The sequence below is a fragment of the Acromyrmex echinatior genome, chromosome 14 (assembly GCF_024713525.1).
Source record: "Acromyrmex echinatior isolate Ae372 chromosome 14, ASM2471352v2, whole genome shotgun sequence".
In the NCBI taxonomy this organism is placed as follows: Eukaryota; Metazoa; Arthropoda; class Insecta; order Hymenoptera; family Formicidae; genus Acromyrmex; species Acromyrmex echinatior.
The window spans coordinates 9,326,939-9,342,981 of record NC_141865.1 but is presented as its reverse complement, the minus strand read 5'-3'; the positions used below and the strand labels follow the sequence as shown (position 1 = coordinate 9,342,981).

At 29.7% G+C, this 16,043-nt stretch overlaps 1 protein-coding gene across 1 annotated transcript; it reads right to left on the bottom strand.

The window, feature by feature from the left end:
* Positions 1 to 2,686: 2,686 nt before the first annotated feature.
* On the bottom strand, positions 2,687 to 11,565 carry LOC105148854 (DDB1- and CUL4-associated factor 6). The gene is made up of 16 exons (XM_011060824.2): positions 11,156 to 11,565; positions 10,726 to 10,880; positions 9,451 to 9,568; positions 9,162 to 9,340; positions 8,931 to 9,066; positions 8,696 to 8,856; positions 8,369 to 8,540; positions 8,045 to 8,293; positions 7,580 to 7,943; positions 7,332 to 7,441; positions 7,184 to 7,255; positions 6,924 to 6,981; positions 6,653 to 6,787; positions 5,920 to 6,172; positions 5,688 to 5,793; positions 2,687 to 4,241 (listed from the first exon to the last, which is right to left on the bottom strand). Exons 1-16 carry the CDS (start codon positions 11,244 to 11,246, stop codon positions 4,183 to 4,185), a joined length of 2,418 nt encoding a protein of 805 aa, XP_011059126.1. The 5' UTR covers positions 11,247 to 11,565; the 3' UTR covers positions 2,687 to 4,182.
* Between the last annotated feature and the right edge of the window lie 4,478 nt (positions 11,566 to 16,043).

The following is a 16,043-nucleotide window of genomic DNA, read 5'->3' as shown; positions in this document are numbered from 1 at the left end:
GCTAAGTGTGTAAAACTTGAAATAATCATTCACACATACATGGAAATCGCGAAATGATCGTGCTCGATTTAATATCGCTGTTCTATATTTTTGCAATCAGCAAAAAAAAAAATGGGATCAAGTTCTCGGTTCTCAATTAATACGATAAATCATTTCGTTCGATTTGAATAATATGAAAGTTACAGTGAAGTGCTCATTGCGATATATTTCTGTATATAATTACACTTTTTACACGATTTTTTTTTATAGATTCTTTTACGGAATTTATGCGTGTAATAAGTTTCTTTAAATTAAAATTATACACATTTGTAATTAAATGATCCTTTTTTCGTAATAATCAATACTGTACCTTTTAAATGATATTCTGGCAAGTGATTTAATATTATTTACAGCACACTTGATCCCATTTGCTCGATTTGAATTCAGAATTACATCTGAAATGAAACGAAAAACGCGTAGTCAACAGCGTATTTGAGTTACAAATGCAAAGACTCGATTCGGTCTCGGCCGGATATGCGAGATATCTTGAAAGCGAATATTTGTAAAGGACTCTCAACGCATCACATTTTTCGCGATCACTGTTGCGTTTTAGGAAGACCTGCGACGATGTGGCAAAGTGATCGAATAAAACGCGATCCTGCAATAAATGATAAAATTGAAAAATTTCTACGGAAGCTCATGAATATTCGCGTATTCTCAAACGTTGAAACTGACGGAAGAGAATAGTCCTCTAATGAAGAAACCTTTAAGTTTTATATCTATTTTAGAAAATATGAATTTTTGTTCAATTTTTTTTTCACAAGGCTTAATTTCTTTCATCCTCTTTTAGTTATTGTTTTGCAGAAAAGACTCAGCTGGGCGAAATGTCGAATTATACGAAAGATTATTGATTCTATCCTCTCCCCTTCCCTGCTCTCTCTCTCTCTCTCTCTCTCTCTCCCCCCTTCCTCCCTCTCTCTTCTCCTTCTTTCTCTCTCATCGATAAATTTAGTGTATAATCGCACTAAACTTCATTATTACAGACATTAAATCTACAGATAAACGGATAAGCGATCGCGATTACAATTTTGTCCTAATATATTGAAAGAAATAAAAATGAAAGAAACATACATACATACATACATACGCACATACACAGAGCCGCGCCCACAGTCGATCCATATGCATGTTCTACGTGCACGTCGCTTTCCGATCGAAGATTTTCTATTATTTCTTGTTCTTTTTTCGTTCTCTTCGAGGATTGAAATTACACAATTCTTAATATAACGTATTCGTGGTGCTTGCACATTTTGCACTCAGAATTTTCATTTTTTTTCTCTCCCACGCCTGAAAATATATTTATCTTGTATTAAGTGCAAAAAATTTTGAAAATTTCAAGCAACACGAATCTATTTATTATCCATGAAATTATATTTGTAAATGTAAATTTCAATTCTTCTGCTTGAGACTTGAATCCGTTTTGATTCGACTGTAAGCAATATTGTGAAAAATTTCCAACTCATATTGAAATTTTGCTTTGTTACAAATGAAAATGCGGAATGCGTATTATCCTTTTACAGATTATTAGATTTTTATATATATCAATATTATGGGATATTATATGTATATACATATGTATATTTAAGATCTTTAGAAATCTTTATTGTTAATTTTTTATAGTTTATAGTTTTTAGTGACATGATTTACGAGCTTCGCGAATTGTTTGATATTTTACGTTATTGCATACCAATTGTCAGTCTTTTTGCTTCGCTTATCAGTGATTGATTCTGTACTAATAATATAATCGAGTTATTAGGCAAAATTTGATAGACATTTATGTACATCGTAACGATTGCAAACAGATTTATATTCAAAGTTGTAATATGTTTGATAAAACTTAAATGAAAGAAGTGTTGGAAAGACAAGTTGGAGAAGATCAAAGACTGTCGATGATAAATTCCATCGAGCCCTCGATAAATTCAATTAATCATCTGATTAGACACTTTTTTATAATTCAAAATAACAGCGCGATAAACGTGCGATGTCTTTGTTATCCTTTTTTATTGCTATTGCTATTGTTTGGATACATTTACAATTCGTATATTAATCGTATTTAGCATTAATATTACGATCATTATTATTTTATTATTACCGATTTTATTGTTACTATACGATTGATTTATTACAAATGCAGCATTCATATTTTGTTATTAAATTAGATTCTGTTATTGAACGTATGGTTTAATTTTGTATATTTGTTGTTTTTTAGTTATGTCATTTCCCATTCTAATCTTTCTTTCATATTAATTCGAAATGTCGAAATAAAGAATTAGATATCTCAGTGTGTCTCACATTGTTGCTACACATTCGCTGTCAATTTGATTTTACAATGCAAGAATTTATTCATGTCGCGCGTCCGCGAGATCCTCGATAATCCCAATTCAATCTTGATCAATGTTTTGTGTGTGTGTGTGTGTGTGTGTGTGTTTGCGTGTGTGTTATTATAAGTCATAAGAATAATTTTATCGCACTATACATTGTTATGCGTGTACCGTAAACGCCATCACTTTTAGAATTCTTTCAAAATCCTAACATTAAACAGAGAGAGAGGGAGAGAGAGTTTTTGTTCAATTATTATATGTGACGTTGAGCGCGTAAACAAAAAGGATCGACGCTGATGGGATTAACGAGAATAACGATGCTGCTATTATATTATTTCGTTTACACTTTTATTATAAACAAGCTCCTCTTAACAATACATAATTGTAAAGACATGTCGTTCATTCTTACATGTTGCTCATCTAACGATCGTTAGTCATATTCTACCAATATGACACGACTATCGTCTAACGATTAATAAAATTGCACAAGCGGCGATGCTACGCGAGATGCGGCATCGCAACACGATTATCGTCGATAGTCGATTTCTAAAACCCTTAGCGTTTTTCATAAATCTGCCTATATCTCAAGTAGACACGATTACTATTATCGATACTTCATTGCTTTAACTAAAAAACCTGTAAGGCACGTATTACGGTTCGCCTTACGACAAAAATTTTCATGTCCTAATAACATTAGAATCGCATTATCCTTTTCTACGGGATCAAACTGTATTACTGTCATTACTTCATTCATCGTTATTATTATTCCTTGAATCTCGATGATAAATGTAAATTAATAACATACAGAACGGATGTTAAAAGTTGACCGTGCAATTTACAAGATATTTGTGCCTGCAGTAACAACAGAAGAAAATAAAACGTCTCTCTTGATCATATTAAGCTATAACCTAGTACTATGTATTTGTCCTCTCTCTCTCGCACACGAAATATAATGCTATTAAATTTTACGAAATATTATTTTAATTTTGACATATATAGAAAATATTGGTAAGAGATTTTAATAGTTAAAATAATAAATTAAAGACTACTACACATGTAAAAATAAGACATAAGGATTTGAAACCTTAATAGTCTCTGATTGCACAAGTCGATATTTTTTCTTGTCATCAAAAATATTTAACATAATAATTTAATATCATTAATAATTTAACATGATTAAGCATGCGCAGGCGATTATCATCTAATAATATAAAAGAATATTTAAAAACAGACGAAATGTTTTTTATTGCAAACTTTCAACTAGTTAGCAGTTAGAGAATGCTAATTTTGTACTGCTTATATATTTCATCGACAACAATACTTTTGCAAAATATATGAATATATAACTTGGATAAATATTGATAGATACTATCATACTTCGTGATCATGTAATAATATTAAATGTAAAGTATATACAGAGATCGAAATTCTTTTTTTTCGATATACTAAAAATATAAATCCACTATAAATATGATTGTACATAAGATGAAGAAAAGATATAAACTTCGGTATTCGAGGAATCGAGTACTGATTAAATCCATTTCCGTTTGGTATTTTATTATAAGCGCAAGATATAATAATAAAATATGAATACGTAATGATATTCGCAATGCCATCAGATATTTTATAAATGTATCTTTACACCAAAATATCATTCGAATTGGACTTAAGGTATCACGAGATCTGTTCATGCCGATCAGCATCTTCCATATTTATTGATTCGATCGGTAAATAAAGGATTATCATAGTCGCAGTTTCACAATTGATACGCGAGTTTCGTTTTATTATCGCTTGTTATTACTTGCAGTACGTCGAAGACGACTCAACCACCTCGTAAATCGCCACCCTCGTCGCTGCTCCGTCTCCTGTTGCGACCTCGACCTATAAAACAATCGACATAGCTCGTATAATTTTCATGTCGGACATAATAATCAGTAAACATGATCATTGCATCATAAATTTCGTTTGATAACATTTGGATTATCTGTTTCAATAAACAAGAATAGATATGCAAAATCATAGCTTTGAATATATTAGTTTTAGAACAAGAAAGATTGTAATTATTTAATTTTTTGAAATTATTCATTTTTTTGTGTCCTTAACATAAATTATCTATCGCTAAAAACAAAAATTTGTAAGTTTTAAAAAGATATAAATGACGGACGTATAATGACAGATATAATAAAAATGTATGTATATGAATATTTATACAATATATAGAATATTGTGCACATAATATTCTATGCGTTATATAAATACGAACTAAAAATATTATTCGTACTAAAATATTATTTGTTTATAAAATATATTCATTTTTTCCAAAATTTCTTAAAATAATTTTTCAATAATACATATATGTATTCAAAATTTGGAAATATATGTACATAATTCGGTAAGGTTATTCTTTTATTATATAAACATTTTTTTATAATTTTAATAAAAAAAGAGAATTCGGGATTACAATCTTTATCATTGCATAAAATATCAAAAACTTTTCGCCAATTAGTTAAACAAAAATTTTATTTCTTGTAGTTTTGAGATGCACGCAGCAGCGTGACTTTACATTATGCAATCATTCAACAAACTTCGTAAATTTCGTAAATTTGTTACTCATATACAATAATAATAATGACCCTAGTGAGATAAAAGAATTACAGCATTTTAATATATTGGTTCTTATTTTAATAATGGCAGTAAATCAAATATACGTTTCGTTTTGATATAATGTATTAATTAGAGATATGTTTTAAGAATATTGAATCTGAATATATGCATAGTACGAATGCTTCGAAATATCAATTAACAAATAGCATAATATCTTTAAAAAGTATTGCATATAAAATAAAGAAAATCTAAATAAATGAAATTTTAGCAAAAAGAAGAAAAAGAAAAATAAACGTTACGAAGTCGTTTGTATATTTTGAACAACTCTAAAATCGAATGCGAAACGTTAGCGTTAATAATAATAATTGTGTGTGAAGACATTATTACAATAATTTATGATTTTATACTAGATATTTAGGAATACAGAAATGCTCAAAATATCAATCAAATATTGGGTCAAACATTGGAAAAAAAAAAAGATGAATTTTGTTAAAATTCATTGATATTTTACAATTTAAAAATTTGGGTAAGAACACATCCAATGCAATAAAATTCAAATAAAGCTTTATCCAATTCAATTATCATGTTTTCTAATACTTGCGCACAACAATGGAAGATTCCAAAAAAATCTCTATTTTTTTCCTACTTATGTATTCCTGTACATATTAATACATTATAGCAAAGAGATTCTGTAAAGAGAATATTATTATAAATTTTCACTACCTCTGCGTATCTGATTGAGACATGCCAACATTCTGATCATAAAAACCGCTGGTACAGTAATTGTATCTTTGGTCTCTTCCAACATGACTGCGTTTCTCTTTTTCAGCTGAAAATAAAACGTCAAATTTCAAAGTTTGTTCTATCTTAGTTATTTTACATTGATATATGTGTACACACACACATATACGCACACATACGCACACCTATTTCATTCAAAATAAACAAGACTTACGTCTTCTGCAAACTTTTCATCAAAGTTTGGTTCGTCGTTGATCGGCGCCCACAATTTAACATCGTAATCAATGCCAGAAGTAGCCAGCATTGGAAGATACGGATGCGGTTGCAAGCAATTGACCACGTGCTGATCCGCTTCCAACAGCATACACAACCTTGCGGTGTCTCTTTCCCACACGAATACGTGACCGCAATCGCTACCGGACATGACGAAATCGTTGCCCCAGAAATTCGCTTCCTTGATCATGGTCCTAAAGAAACTAGAGTCAAAAGTGGGGGAAAGGCAAATAATCAGAGATAATTCGGCGGCTTTAATATTGCACAGTCCGCCCAGTCCGCTCGGAGGCTTTTTCGGAACTACTCGGGTCAATGATTTGGCTTCCGATCTTTCAGACGTTTATATATTGCTACATTTTGATTAGACGAGGATTCAGTTAAAGTTATCGTCATTTAAGGTGGCAGCGATCGAACTCTCCAAGTAGATTAGTGTATATGCTAACTAGAAACTATAATAATCGGCATCACAAAGACATCGTTTCTTAATATAATTACTTAATATTGTGTTAATCTAATAACTACACTAACAACTTTAATGGATGTCATTTTAAATAATTTTTATATAAAAAGTCACTCACACGAATTCAAGACCATATACTTGAGAGTATGTATCGCTCTCATTAACGATTGAATTTGCTGAATATTACGAGTATAGAGTTAAAAATAGATCAAACCTGGCATTCCTATGTCCCATATATTTTCGTTTCACGCAGAGTTCCGTTAGACAGGCATCATCGAACGTTTCATGTCCTTGCGATGAACGAGTATTAGTAATTGCTTCATCCATTTCCTCGACTGGGTTTAATAATCTGTAAAAAACTCAAAGTTATTGTTAAAGATAAAGAAACTGCAATTTAAAAAAAAACAAAAAAAAAGATATCACATATAAAGATATTCAAAGAAATATAAGCAACTTGAATAAAATCTTCATAATGTTCAACAGACCTTTCATCGGATTGGATATCTTCATCATCGCTATCAATGTACACATCTTCTTTAGTGTCTACAAAAATATTGTGTACAAATAAATATACATATACATATACGTATACATATACATGTGTGTGTGTGTGTGTGTGTGTGTGTGTGTGTGTGTGTGTGTGTGTGTGTGTGTGTGTGTGTGTGTGTGTAATTATTATTACAAAATTTATGAAACGATTTAAAAGAATTTTTTAAGAGACCGACTAAACAATAATGACACTTACTATCATTGTAATGATGATTGCGATTACTACTCGGGCCTGCATCAAGAGTTCCATCGCTACTTCCAGATGGTCCTAAAAAATGAATTGTTGTATAAAGTCAGTTCAGATATGTATGTACTTGAAGTAAATAATGATTTCAGCTATTCACCTGGATGGTAACTATCGCGAGTCATTTCATCGCCAACACCAAGTGATATCGTGGCATTAGTTGAACTTTTATCAGAATATGTTAAACTCACAGCAGGTTCACTGCCATGTCTATATATTAAGAAATGTATTAAATATAGTCATTTTCACACATCTTTATGTTTTCATCAGTTAAAAAATATATTAATACTTCAAAAAGAAAGAAAATGTCAGCTCAATGTATCCGAAATAAAAAAATGTACATCTTACCGTTCGAGGAAACCGTCCCGCATCGTTGTTAATCTATCCTGAAGATTCTCCATCATATTCTCCTGTTTACTAGTTATATTCCCGCATGAGGCTTCATCCTCATTTCTATTTCGATTCCATACACTATCATGCTCAGTTCTATCACGACTAGTTGTACATCTTATAGAAGTAATTTGCGCTCGATCGCTTTGACTAGAATCAGTTTCCATAGGAACATCATCGTTCATACTTGCCGATATATTCGGTGGTGCTAATTGATTGTATTCCTGAGATTGTTCAAGTTCTCCCGTCTGAAATCTCTCGGTATTAATCGTTTCATCCATATCTGTACTTTCAACTCTATCAGTACGCGTGCTCGTATTTTCTAAAAAAAAAAACAACACTTTAATAAATTATGCGAATCAATCAAAATGTATACTCTATATATATATATATATATATATATATTTTTTTTTTTTTAATTACCACTTGTTTCCAAAGTATTTCTTTGCTCTGCACTCATTTCAACCGTGTCGCTACTTCTTTCTGTGTTTAATTCAGGATTGTTCTCTACATTTTGAATACCTTCTGGTTGTTCGATGACACCTTCCAAACTATCTTCACCTCCACCACTCAGAGCAGCGCGTGTGGCCGGATCATTTAACATTCTGCTGAGCACGTCCGTCATCCTTTGCATCAAGGACGTATGTAGTACCGGCCTGGCTTGAGCGATTTCTGACATATATGATATTAAAATTTTTTGCAAAAAATATATATAAACAGACTAAAATAAGAAAAATCACAATTTACCTGTACCACTACGACGTCCTCCTTCTCTTTCTGGACGTGCATCGGGACCGGTATCGGACCAATCGCCACGAAGTCTCAAACGACGAACTGGTTGAGGCGATCTTAACGGATGCTTCTTCCCTTTTCCTTTTCCCGTTGTCGCATCTTTTCGCAACTGTAAACTGCCTTGATCCTAAATATAAATTTTTAAAATAAATTACACATAGAAATGTACAAGTAAGAATAATAATATAAGTATTTCAAGAAAAAAAAAATTTAGATAAAAAATAAAGGAGCAACACACTGCGAAATGTAAATGAAAAATAAGTATTATAATTATTGCGTTACTTTAATACTGAATAAATAGAGATGATCGCTGCTATAGCTGACAAGGACGTCTTGTCCATCCGGGCTATAACTCAACGACGTAATCCTGTAAGAATTGCCTTCAAATTCTGGGACAGTGAAACTGCACAGAGGTCTCACTGAACTTTCCGCGTCTGTCCAACCTAAAGAATGCACACACATGTAATCACGGTACTTTGTACCGTGATGTAATACAATTATGTCCCGTAAAGATTACCGGTGGCCGGTGTACCAAGAGTTCTTCTGTCGAATGTTCTTACAGTGCTATCGGAACAACCGATCGCTATTTGGTGAGGCAATACAGGATTCACAGATAAAGCTGTCACAGCTCTTTGACACGGGATTAGTACATCCTAGAAAAATAATTTAATAAATGCAGATGTATGATATATATATATATATATATATATATATATATATATATATATATTCAGCGAATGATGCTTACCTCTCTACATCTCGTAGTGCTACATTTGTCCTTTATTCTAAGATCAAACCATCTCACAGTTCCGTCTTCTCCACAGCTTAAAAAACTATGCGGTTCACCAGGTATTGTCGCAATTTCGTAAGTAGTGCCGGTGTGACAAGTGAATTGATTATGAAACGTTTCTGTTCTTCTCATCAGATCTGTAAACGCGATTTAGTGCGACATTAGTGCTCAGTAAAAAAGATGATATGTATAAAATACTCGATCTCGTTAATTTCTTTGTCCAATCATAGTCTATTGATTTTTATACCTGTATACAAAATAATGCCATCTCCACTACAAGAAACAATACGGTGATCTCCGCTATTAGGCAAAAATTTGGCACTAAAAATATTTGCCCTGTGACTTGTCTTATAATCTGTTAATACCTTAAATACATATAGAAATTACATATAAAAATTAATTACATATAGAAAGAAAGATTATTAAAACAATATAAAATATTTTATATATGTGTATAATATATTTAATTTTCAGTCAATTTCTTGAATTAATCTATTTTAATGATGCAGAGGCAAAAAGAATTTCTATTGAATATATGTGTATTTCTTATATTACAAATATAAGATAAAACTTAGCGTCATTATTATATCTCTATTAACTATGTATGCAAAATATTATATCACATAACTTTAATGAAATGTTATTCGAATAAACAAGAACAATGCAACACAATGAACATTTCACTATGATTAATTAACAAGGTAGATCTAGGATAGTATCAAACGGTAAAATTAACCACGTGCACATCTGAAGAACCTACTGATTTGGCACCAGCATCTGTATCTCTAACTATGTCAATGTTGGACCTTGACTAGAATTAACTGTTCAAAATATTCCCTTGAAAAGGTTTAATATCATGGTTAATGTAATTTGTTCAATTTATTCGAATACCTTTATCTTAGTATTAAAATAAATACATTTTTTCATATAAGAAATATAATAGTATAGTTTTACATAGTTTTATAATAATAAATTAAACAATATTAATTAATAAATTAGAAAATATTAGGATCTAATCAGAAAAAATTAGAAAATAGTTAAAAAATCTAAATAAAATATAAGGAAAAATGAACAAATACATTACTCTTTTCTATAGAACACAACGAGATCTAATCGTTTTACTATATTTTATACAAATACATTTTGTAGAAATATACATTGCGTCTTCGCATAATGTTAAAAGTTAAAAAAAATATTTCGTGGATTGTCAAGCATAATTAACTTCCTAGATACATAACTTCCAAGGATAAAATCAAAAATAATCTTGGCACAAGATTCTTCTTTGACAGTGTCCACAAATAAATTTTAAATTAAGAAAAGTAATGGAATATTGCTTCGTCAGACAATATGCGTCAATCGTTGAGCATATAATACATATTTAACTCTTTTGATGATAATTGAAATATGCACATATTTAAGTTCCTGCTTAATAGATAGTAATCTTTATAAGAGAGCATCATAAATACAAATTTTTTAATGCACAGCATCTTTATCTTCTCTTTTAATAAGCATATAAATGTACCTCATAATTATGTGCATTAGTTAGAACGAGATGTTGATCATCACTTCCAGACAGTATCAATTCTCCATTGCTATTCCAACATATAGAATTCACACAACCATTGTGGACCTTCAATCTCTTTAGCAATGACATGCGCTGCATTAATTGTAAGCTAGCTGTACAACAAGAAATGTATAGTAAAATATCAATACTTTGTCAACAATTCATCTAAACTAATTAAAATAAATGTAAACTTCTAATCAGATGTTTATAATATATAAAATATACAGATAAATAACAATTTATCTTTCTACTTTGAATTGAAAATAGGAAAAAATTGGCAAATCAGATTAAATAATATAACTTAGCAAAGCAGCTGCCAACAAATTTTGGCCAAATTATTGTTTACTTATAGAATCTGTGCAGATATTACAAGAGGCAGAAAGAATACCTTTGCTGCTGGAATAGAGCTTTAGCTTCGTGCAGTCGTCATATGGTTGATAGTAGATATCGCGGAAGATGCTGACGCGAGTCTTCCTCATGGTCGAATCCTCAATGGAGTTATCAGCTGACTTTCAATTTCAACAGCGCATAGATACTCGCAGCGAATGGATTGCGAGAGAATTATTGTCGAGTAAATTGCGAGTCTCTATGCGTTGTCGAGTTCTTAAGAATTCCGTGGCACGTTGTTACGCAGCAAAAATCCTGTCGATGAGTTGATGCGACGACGTGACATGGCACACTCGAGACTAAAAATAAACACGACGTTGCAGCGTGGAAAATTCGCGTGGTACGATCTTGACGTCTCGGACTACTTTGGAATTGGACAAACAGCTGAGAGATCGTTTTATATATATATATGTATTTACATACGTATATGTATGTGCATACATATATATGTATGTATACACGATATCCTCGGAATATAAAATCGCATCAGACTTGAGGCTCGATGTCTTGACGATCTCGACAGCTCGGTGTTTCAGAGCGCTAGCATCGTATCTACCATCTAGATAATCTAGGTATTGATTCTAATTATTATAATATTAATTGCACACACATCATAAGATTTAGAATATCAGAATTCTGTTTGACAAGCATCGAATCCGAAATATACATTTTCAAGAATTGTAATTTTTAAAATAAAAATTTTTTTAGAACAATATTTTATCAAGACACAGTAATAATTATTTACGATTGGTAAAGTCAACGTTAATTTTACCAACTATCGATAATCGGTAATTTTTTACAACAAATTTTGTCAACATTCCACGAATCCATAAAAATGTTAATGTTTTTAGAAATTGACAACGTATTATATAAGCAAATCAAGGAAAACGTAATATAAGACAACAAATTAAAACACACAGCATTGTAATTTTTAAACGTTATGATTGGATTGTGATAAATGTTAGGTATTTAAAATTTTTTTAAACTAATATATATAAATCGAAATATTTATATTATAATATTAATGTATAATACATACATATAATTCATAAAACTCAATATGATCGTTTTTCTTTCTTTTGATATTTTAGTTTCTGAGAAATAAATATTAAATAAATAAATATTAATTTAACGTTAGTTAAAAATGTTATAACCAAATGTGTTTACTAAATAAAATGTATTATTTGAAGCTGTTGCGCCAAAAAATAAACAATATTCACTCAACTTATAATAAAAGTTGGAAAGAAATTAGATTTTTAATATATGATTAAAAAATATATTATAATAGTTAGAATTACATATTATTATACATTATAAACATATAATACATATAAATTAATAATAACATATAATTTAATAATTATTATTCTACATTAATACATTGTAAATATATTATTATATATATATCAAAAGAATAATTTATACTAATGAAATAATTACTTTCCTATTTGATATCTTTTATAATTTTGCAAAATATTCAGTATACATGAATTTTCAATCCGCTCTCATCGAGAAACTTTCTGAGAGAGAGACATCGTTTCCTCTATTTTTAGAATAGACTACTCACATGAAGACTTGGGTCTTTTTGTATTCCCCTTCCTTCCTCTAAGGAGTGAGCAGACTTTGCGCGTGATCAAGTAAAACTCAGAAGAATCACGTTGAGAATTAATACTCGAAAATCGTTCCATTATATCGTTTTACTAAATGTTATTTCGTAACCTTCGTCAAATAAAGATAAAAGAACAAAACAATATTAATGCGGGTTTTCATACATAAAATTCATAATTATATATTGATATGTTGATATGTTCACATTAATTTCTTCGATTTCAGTACATAAAAATAAAAGATTCAACTTTATTTCGACTATACAAGAAAGAAGAGTAAACATATTCTCATACAAATCATGATCTGATAAGATTTCATGAAATATGATTGTTTATTACGTATGGAAAAGAAAGATAATTTATACGCCTTAGCATGAAAAATTTATGAAATTATAACGGTAAAAATCTTCAACTATATCATAGAAATTTCTTAGTCGCATAAATAAATTTATTGATTATCTGTGAACATTGCTATAAAGATTTCTTTACAAGTTCTACATTTTATTCATATGTACAAATTCACACATTTTATTGACCTTCATTTATGTTAATGAAAGGTTGAATATTAATTTATTTATATATACATAGAGAAATACATATGCAAAAATTTCTCATAAAACGTGATGGTAAAAAGAAAAATGAAAAAAATTATAACGTCGTAACATTTAACATTCTGTATCAAGGATATAAAATTACTTTCATTCGTTGATAAATTTTTTGTTTCAATCGTCGTCTTCGGAATCCTGACGACATCTTTACCTGACAGTATTAGAACCATCAACTTCAATCTAATGCTGCCCGGTAAGATGTGAACAGATACTCCATCCGCCGGCAGCCATCTTGATGTCTTGTAAAGAGCGATCTTTGATTTCTTTTTTTTTTTCAATAACAATTTCTTGCATTCCTTTTTCTTCTTCTATTCGCTGAGCATCCGACTTGGGATGTGGACCTTGCCGAAATTACTAAAAAAAATTTTTTAAAGAAAAAATTAATAAAAAAATTATATCTTTTAAATATAATATATCTTTAAATGATAATGTTTATTTATGTTTATATCTGTCTATATTCTTTTCTGAATAAAATAATTTTATATTAATAAAATTAATGAATATATCAAATATTGCTTGTAAAATCGAAATATCGTAGAAGCTAATTTCTCATGCGAGAATTACGGGTCTTTTACATTTTGAAGTCATTTTTTATTGCCTTTTACATTGAAAGCGACGTTTATGTAGTGGGCGCGCATATTTTATGTTTTCTCTCTTGCTTTCTTACCTATCTACCTTTCGGCCATCCGTACGGCTACATTTAAATATTAAAACGAAAATCTGAAGAAACGACAGACGATCCCTGCATTTATATGCAGGTGTCGTCATAGCAATATTTGTGAAAGCGAGTTCCAAACTGGTCGTCGTACCAGCACAGCTTTAACGAGTGGACTATATATAGATGACACAAAAATAACGCAACATTTTTTTTATTTATATTTAAAAGAAATTAATATTATAATAATCTTATATATCATTTTGTACTATACACATAACTGTTCTTGCATATTTTAAGACTCCTGATTGTATAATAATATTAAAATAAATAATTACCTACAAAATATTTTATTCTAACGTAATTTGACGTATATAAAATATAAAATATTTTGTTAAATATTCTTTTCCTCGATGACTAATATTTTAAATAATGTGATGAATCAATTAATTCAAGAAAATTTTAATTACATTTACGAAAAACAATACAATTTATAAGTAAATAAAAATAATAATCACTCGATATTATAAGCAAATTGGCGTTCTATACGATGGTTGTATCAATAGCTCTTTATGCTAGCAGTAGATTGATATTCATAATGAACATTAACATACTTCTTAAAGATGGCTGCGACTTTTAAATTTATTTACGAATAAATATTCATTTGTGATGCATTCAGATATAGCAGCTTAGGTTTTTTTGTGTTCAAAAAAAGATGTAATGTGAAAAATTACGAAGCAACATTCTCAAAAACATTCTCAAATAATTCACTCGAACGCAATTAACGACATTTTCTCATCTTCCCCTACGTGCAATTAAATGACAAATGTGAAGCAATGGGAGAATAATGCAAAAAGTAAATTTACTGAAAGGATTAAGTTGAAATACTGGGTTACTGGATTTGTTTGAAACAGAATAGGTACTATGTTTTCGTACGTATCATTATCAATTATCTAAAGTGTTGCAAAAATGGTAGAATCATCGATAACCGTTGAAATCTCGAAAATCTCAAGGAAAAAATTTTTTCATCGTTTTGTAAGTTTGGTGTCTCTCCGTTAAAGAAAACAATATGTTTTCAAATACATTTTTCTGTCATAATTTGTGCTATAATAGATAAAATATTTACAAAAAATATTTTCTCCGTCATAAAGATACATATTTTTACACATGTATTTATTTAGCAATGTTATACTTTCATTTTTTCTCATGATTACAATTTTCGCAAAAAGATGAATTAAAATTTCACTTGTAGGCAGAATTAAAGACAAAGTATCAAACTATAGCAAAATAAATATATGCATTAATATGCATTAAATATACATGCATTAATATGTACAATCGATTCTCTTAACGTTTAATAAGATATTCGGTAAACTATCGAAAAACACTTGTTCAAATTGAAATCAATCTGTATCAATACGATTGATAATTTTAGTATTTGTTTCAAGATCGGAAAAAAGATTATCGAATATAAGATATTTGAAAATATCTTATTAAGTATAAAACTAAATAATTTATATCTTTTTTTCGTACACATGATTAAAATATAAAAATAAAAATTACTGAAACATAATTATTTAAATAGAAACATTTAGATAAAAACATATATCTTTTGATATTTTCGAATCCGGATTAACAGGGAAAAGCAACGTATTTGAAAATTTATTATTAGAGGGAAGTAATTAAAAAAAAATTTTTCAAAAATTATAAATTACGAACTATAGTTATGACAATCTATTTAATATAGAAAAATTCTTAAAATATTCAAAAAGTTCGTCGAAAAAATACGACAAATTTGTTTTGAAATATCTTATAAAGATTACATTGCTTGAATCCGCCTGCGACATATGAATTGCGAAGCCTTCGATTACGTAGAAACGCAAGAAATAAAATGGATGCTGAATGAATGGAAATGTCGGGTTATTATAAGATGCGAGACATACGACTAAGACTCCATGTTTGTTGCAGATGCAAATGAAGCCTGTTGATCAACATATCGCACGTATTGTACACATGATA

Excerpts from the sequence above, each read along its gene's own strand:
- LOC105148854 (XM_011060824.2), bottom strand. The coding sequence starts at position 11,246 with ATGAGGAAGACTCGCGTCAGCATCTTCCGCGATATCTACTATCAACCA. Across the intron at positions 8,294-8,368 it reads AGGACGTCGTAGTGGTACAG|AAATCGCTCAAGCCAGGCCG; the intron begins GTAAATTGTGAT and ends CATATATGTCAG. Across the intron at positions 6,788-6,923 it reads GATATCCAATCCGATGAAAG|ATTATTAAACCCAGTCGAGG; the intron begins GTCTGTTGAACA and ends AGTTTTTTACAG.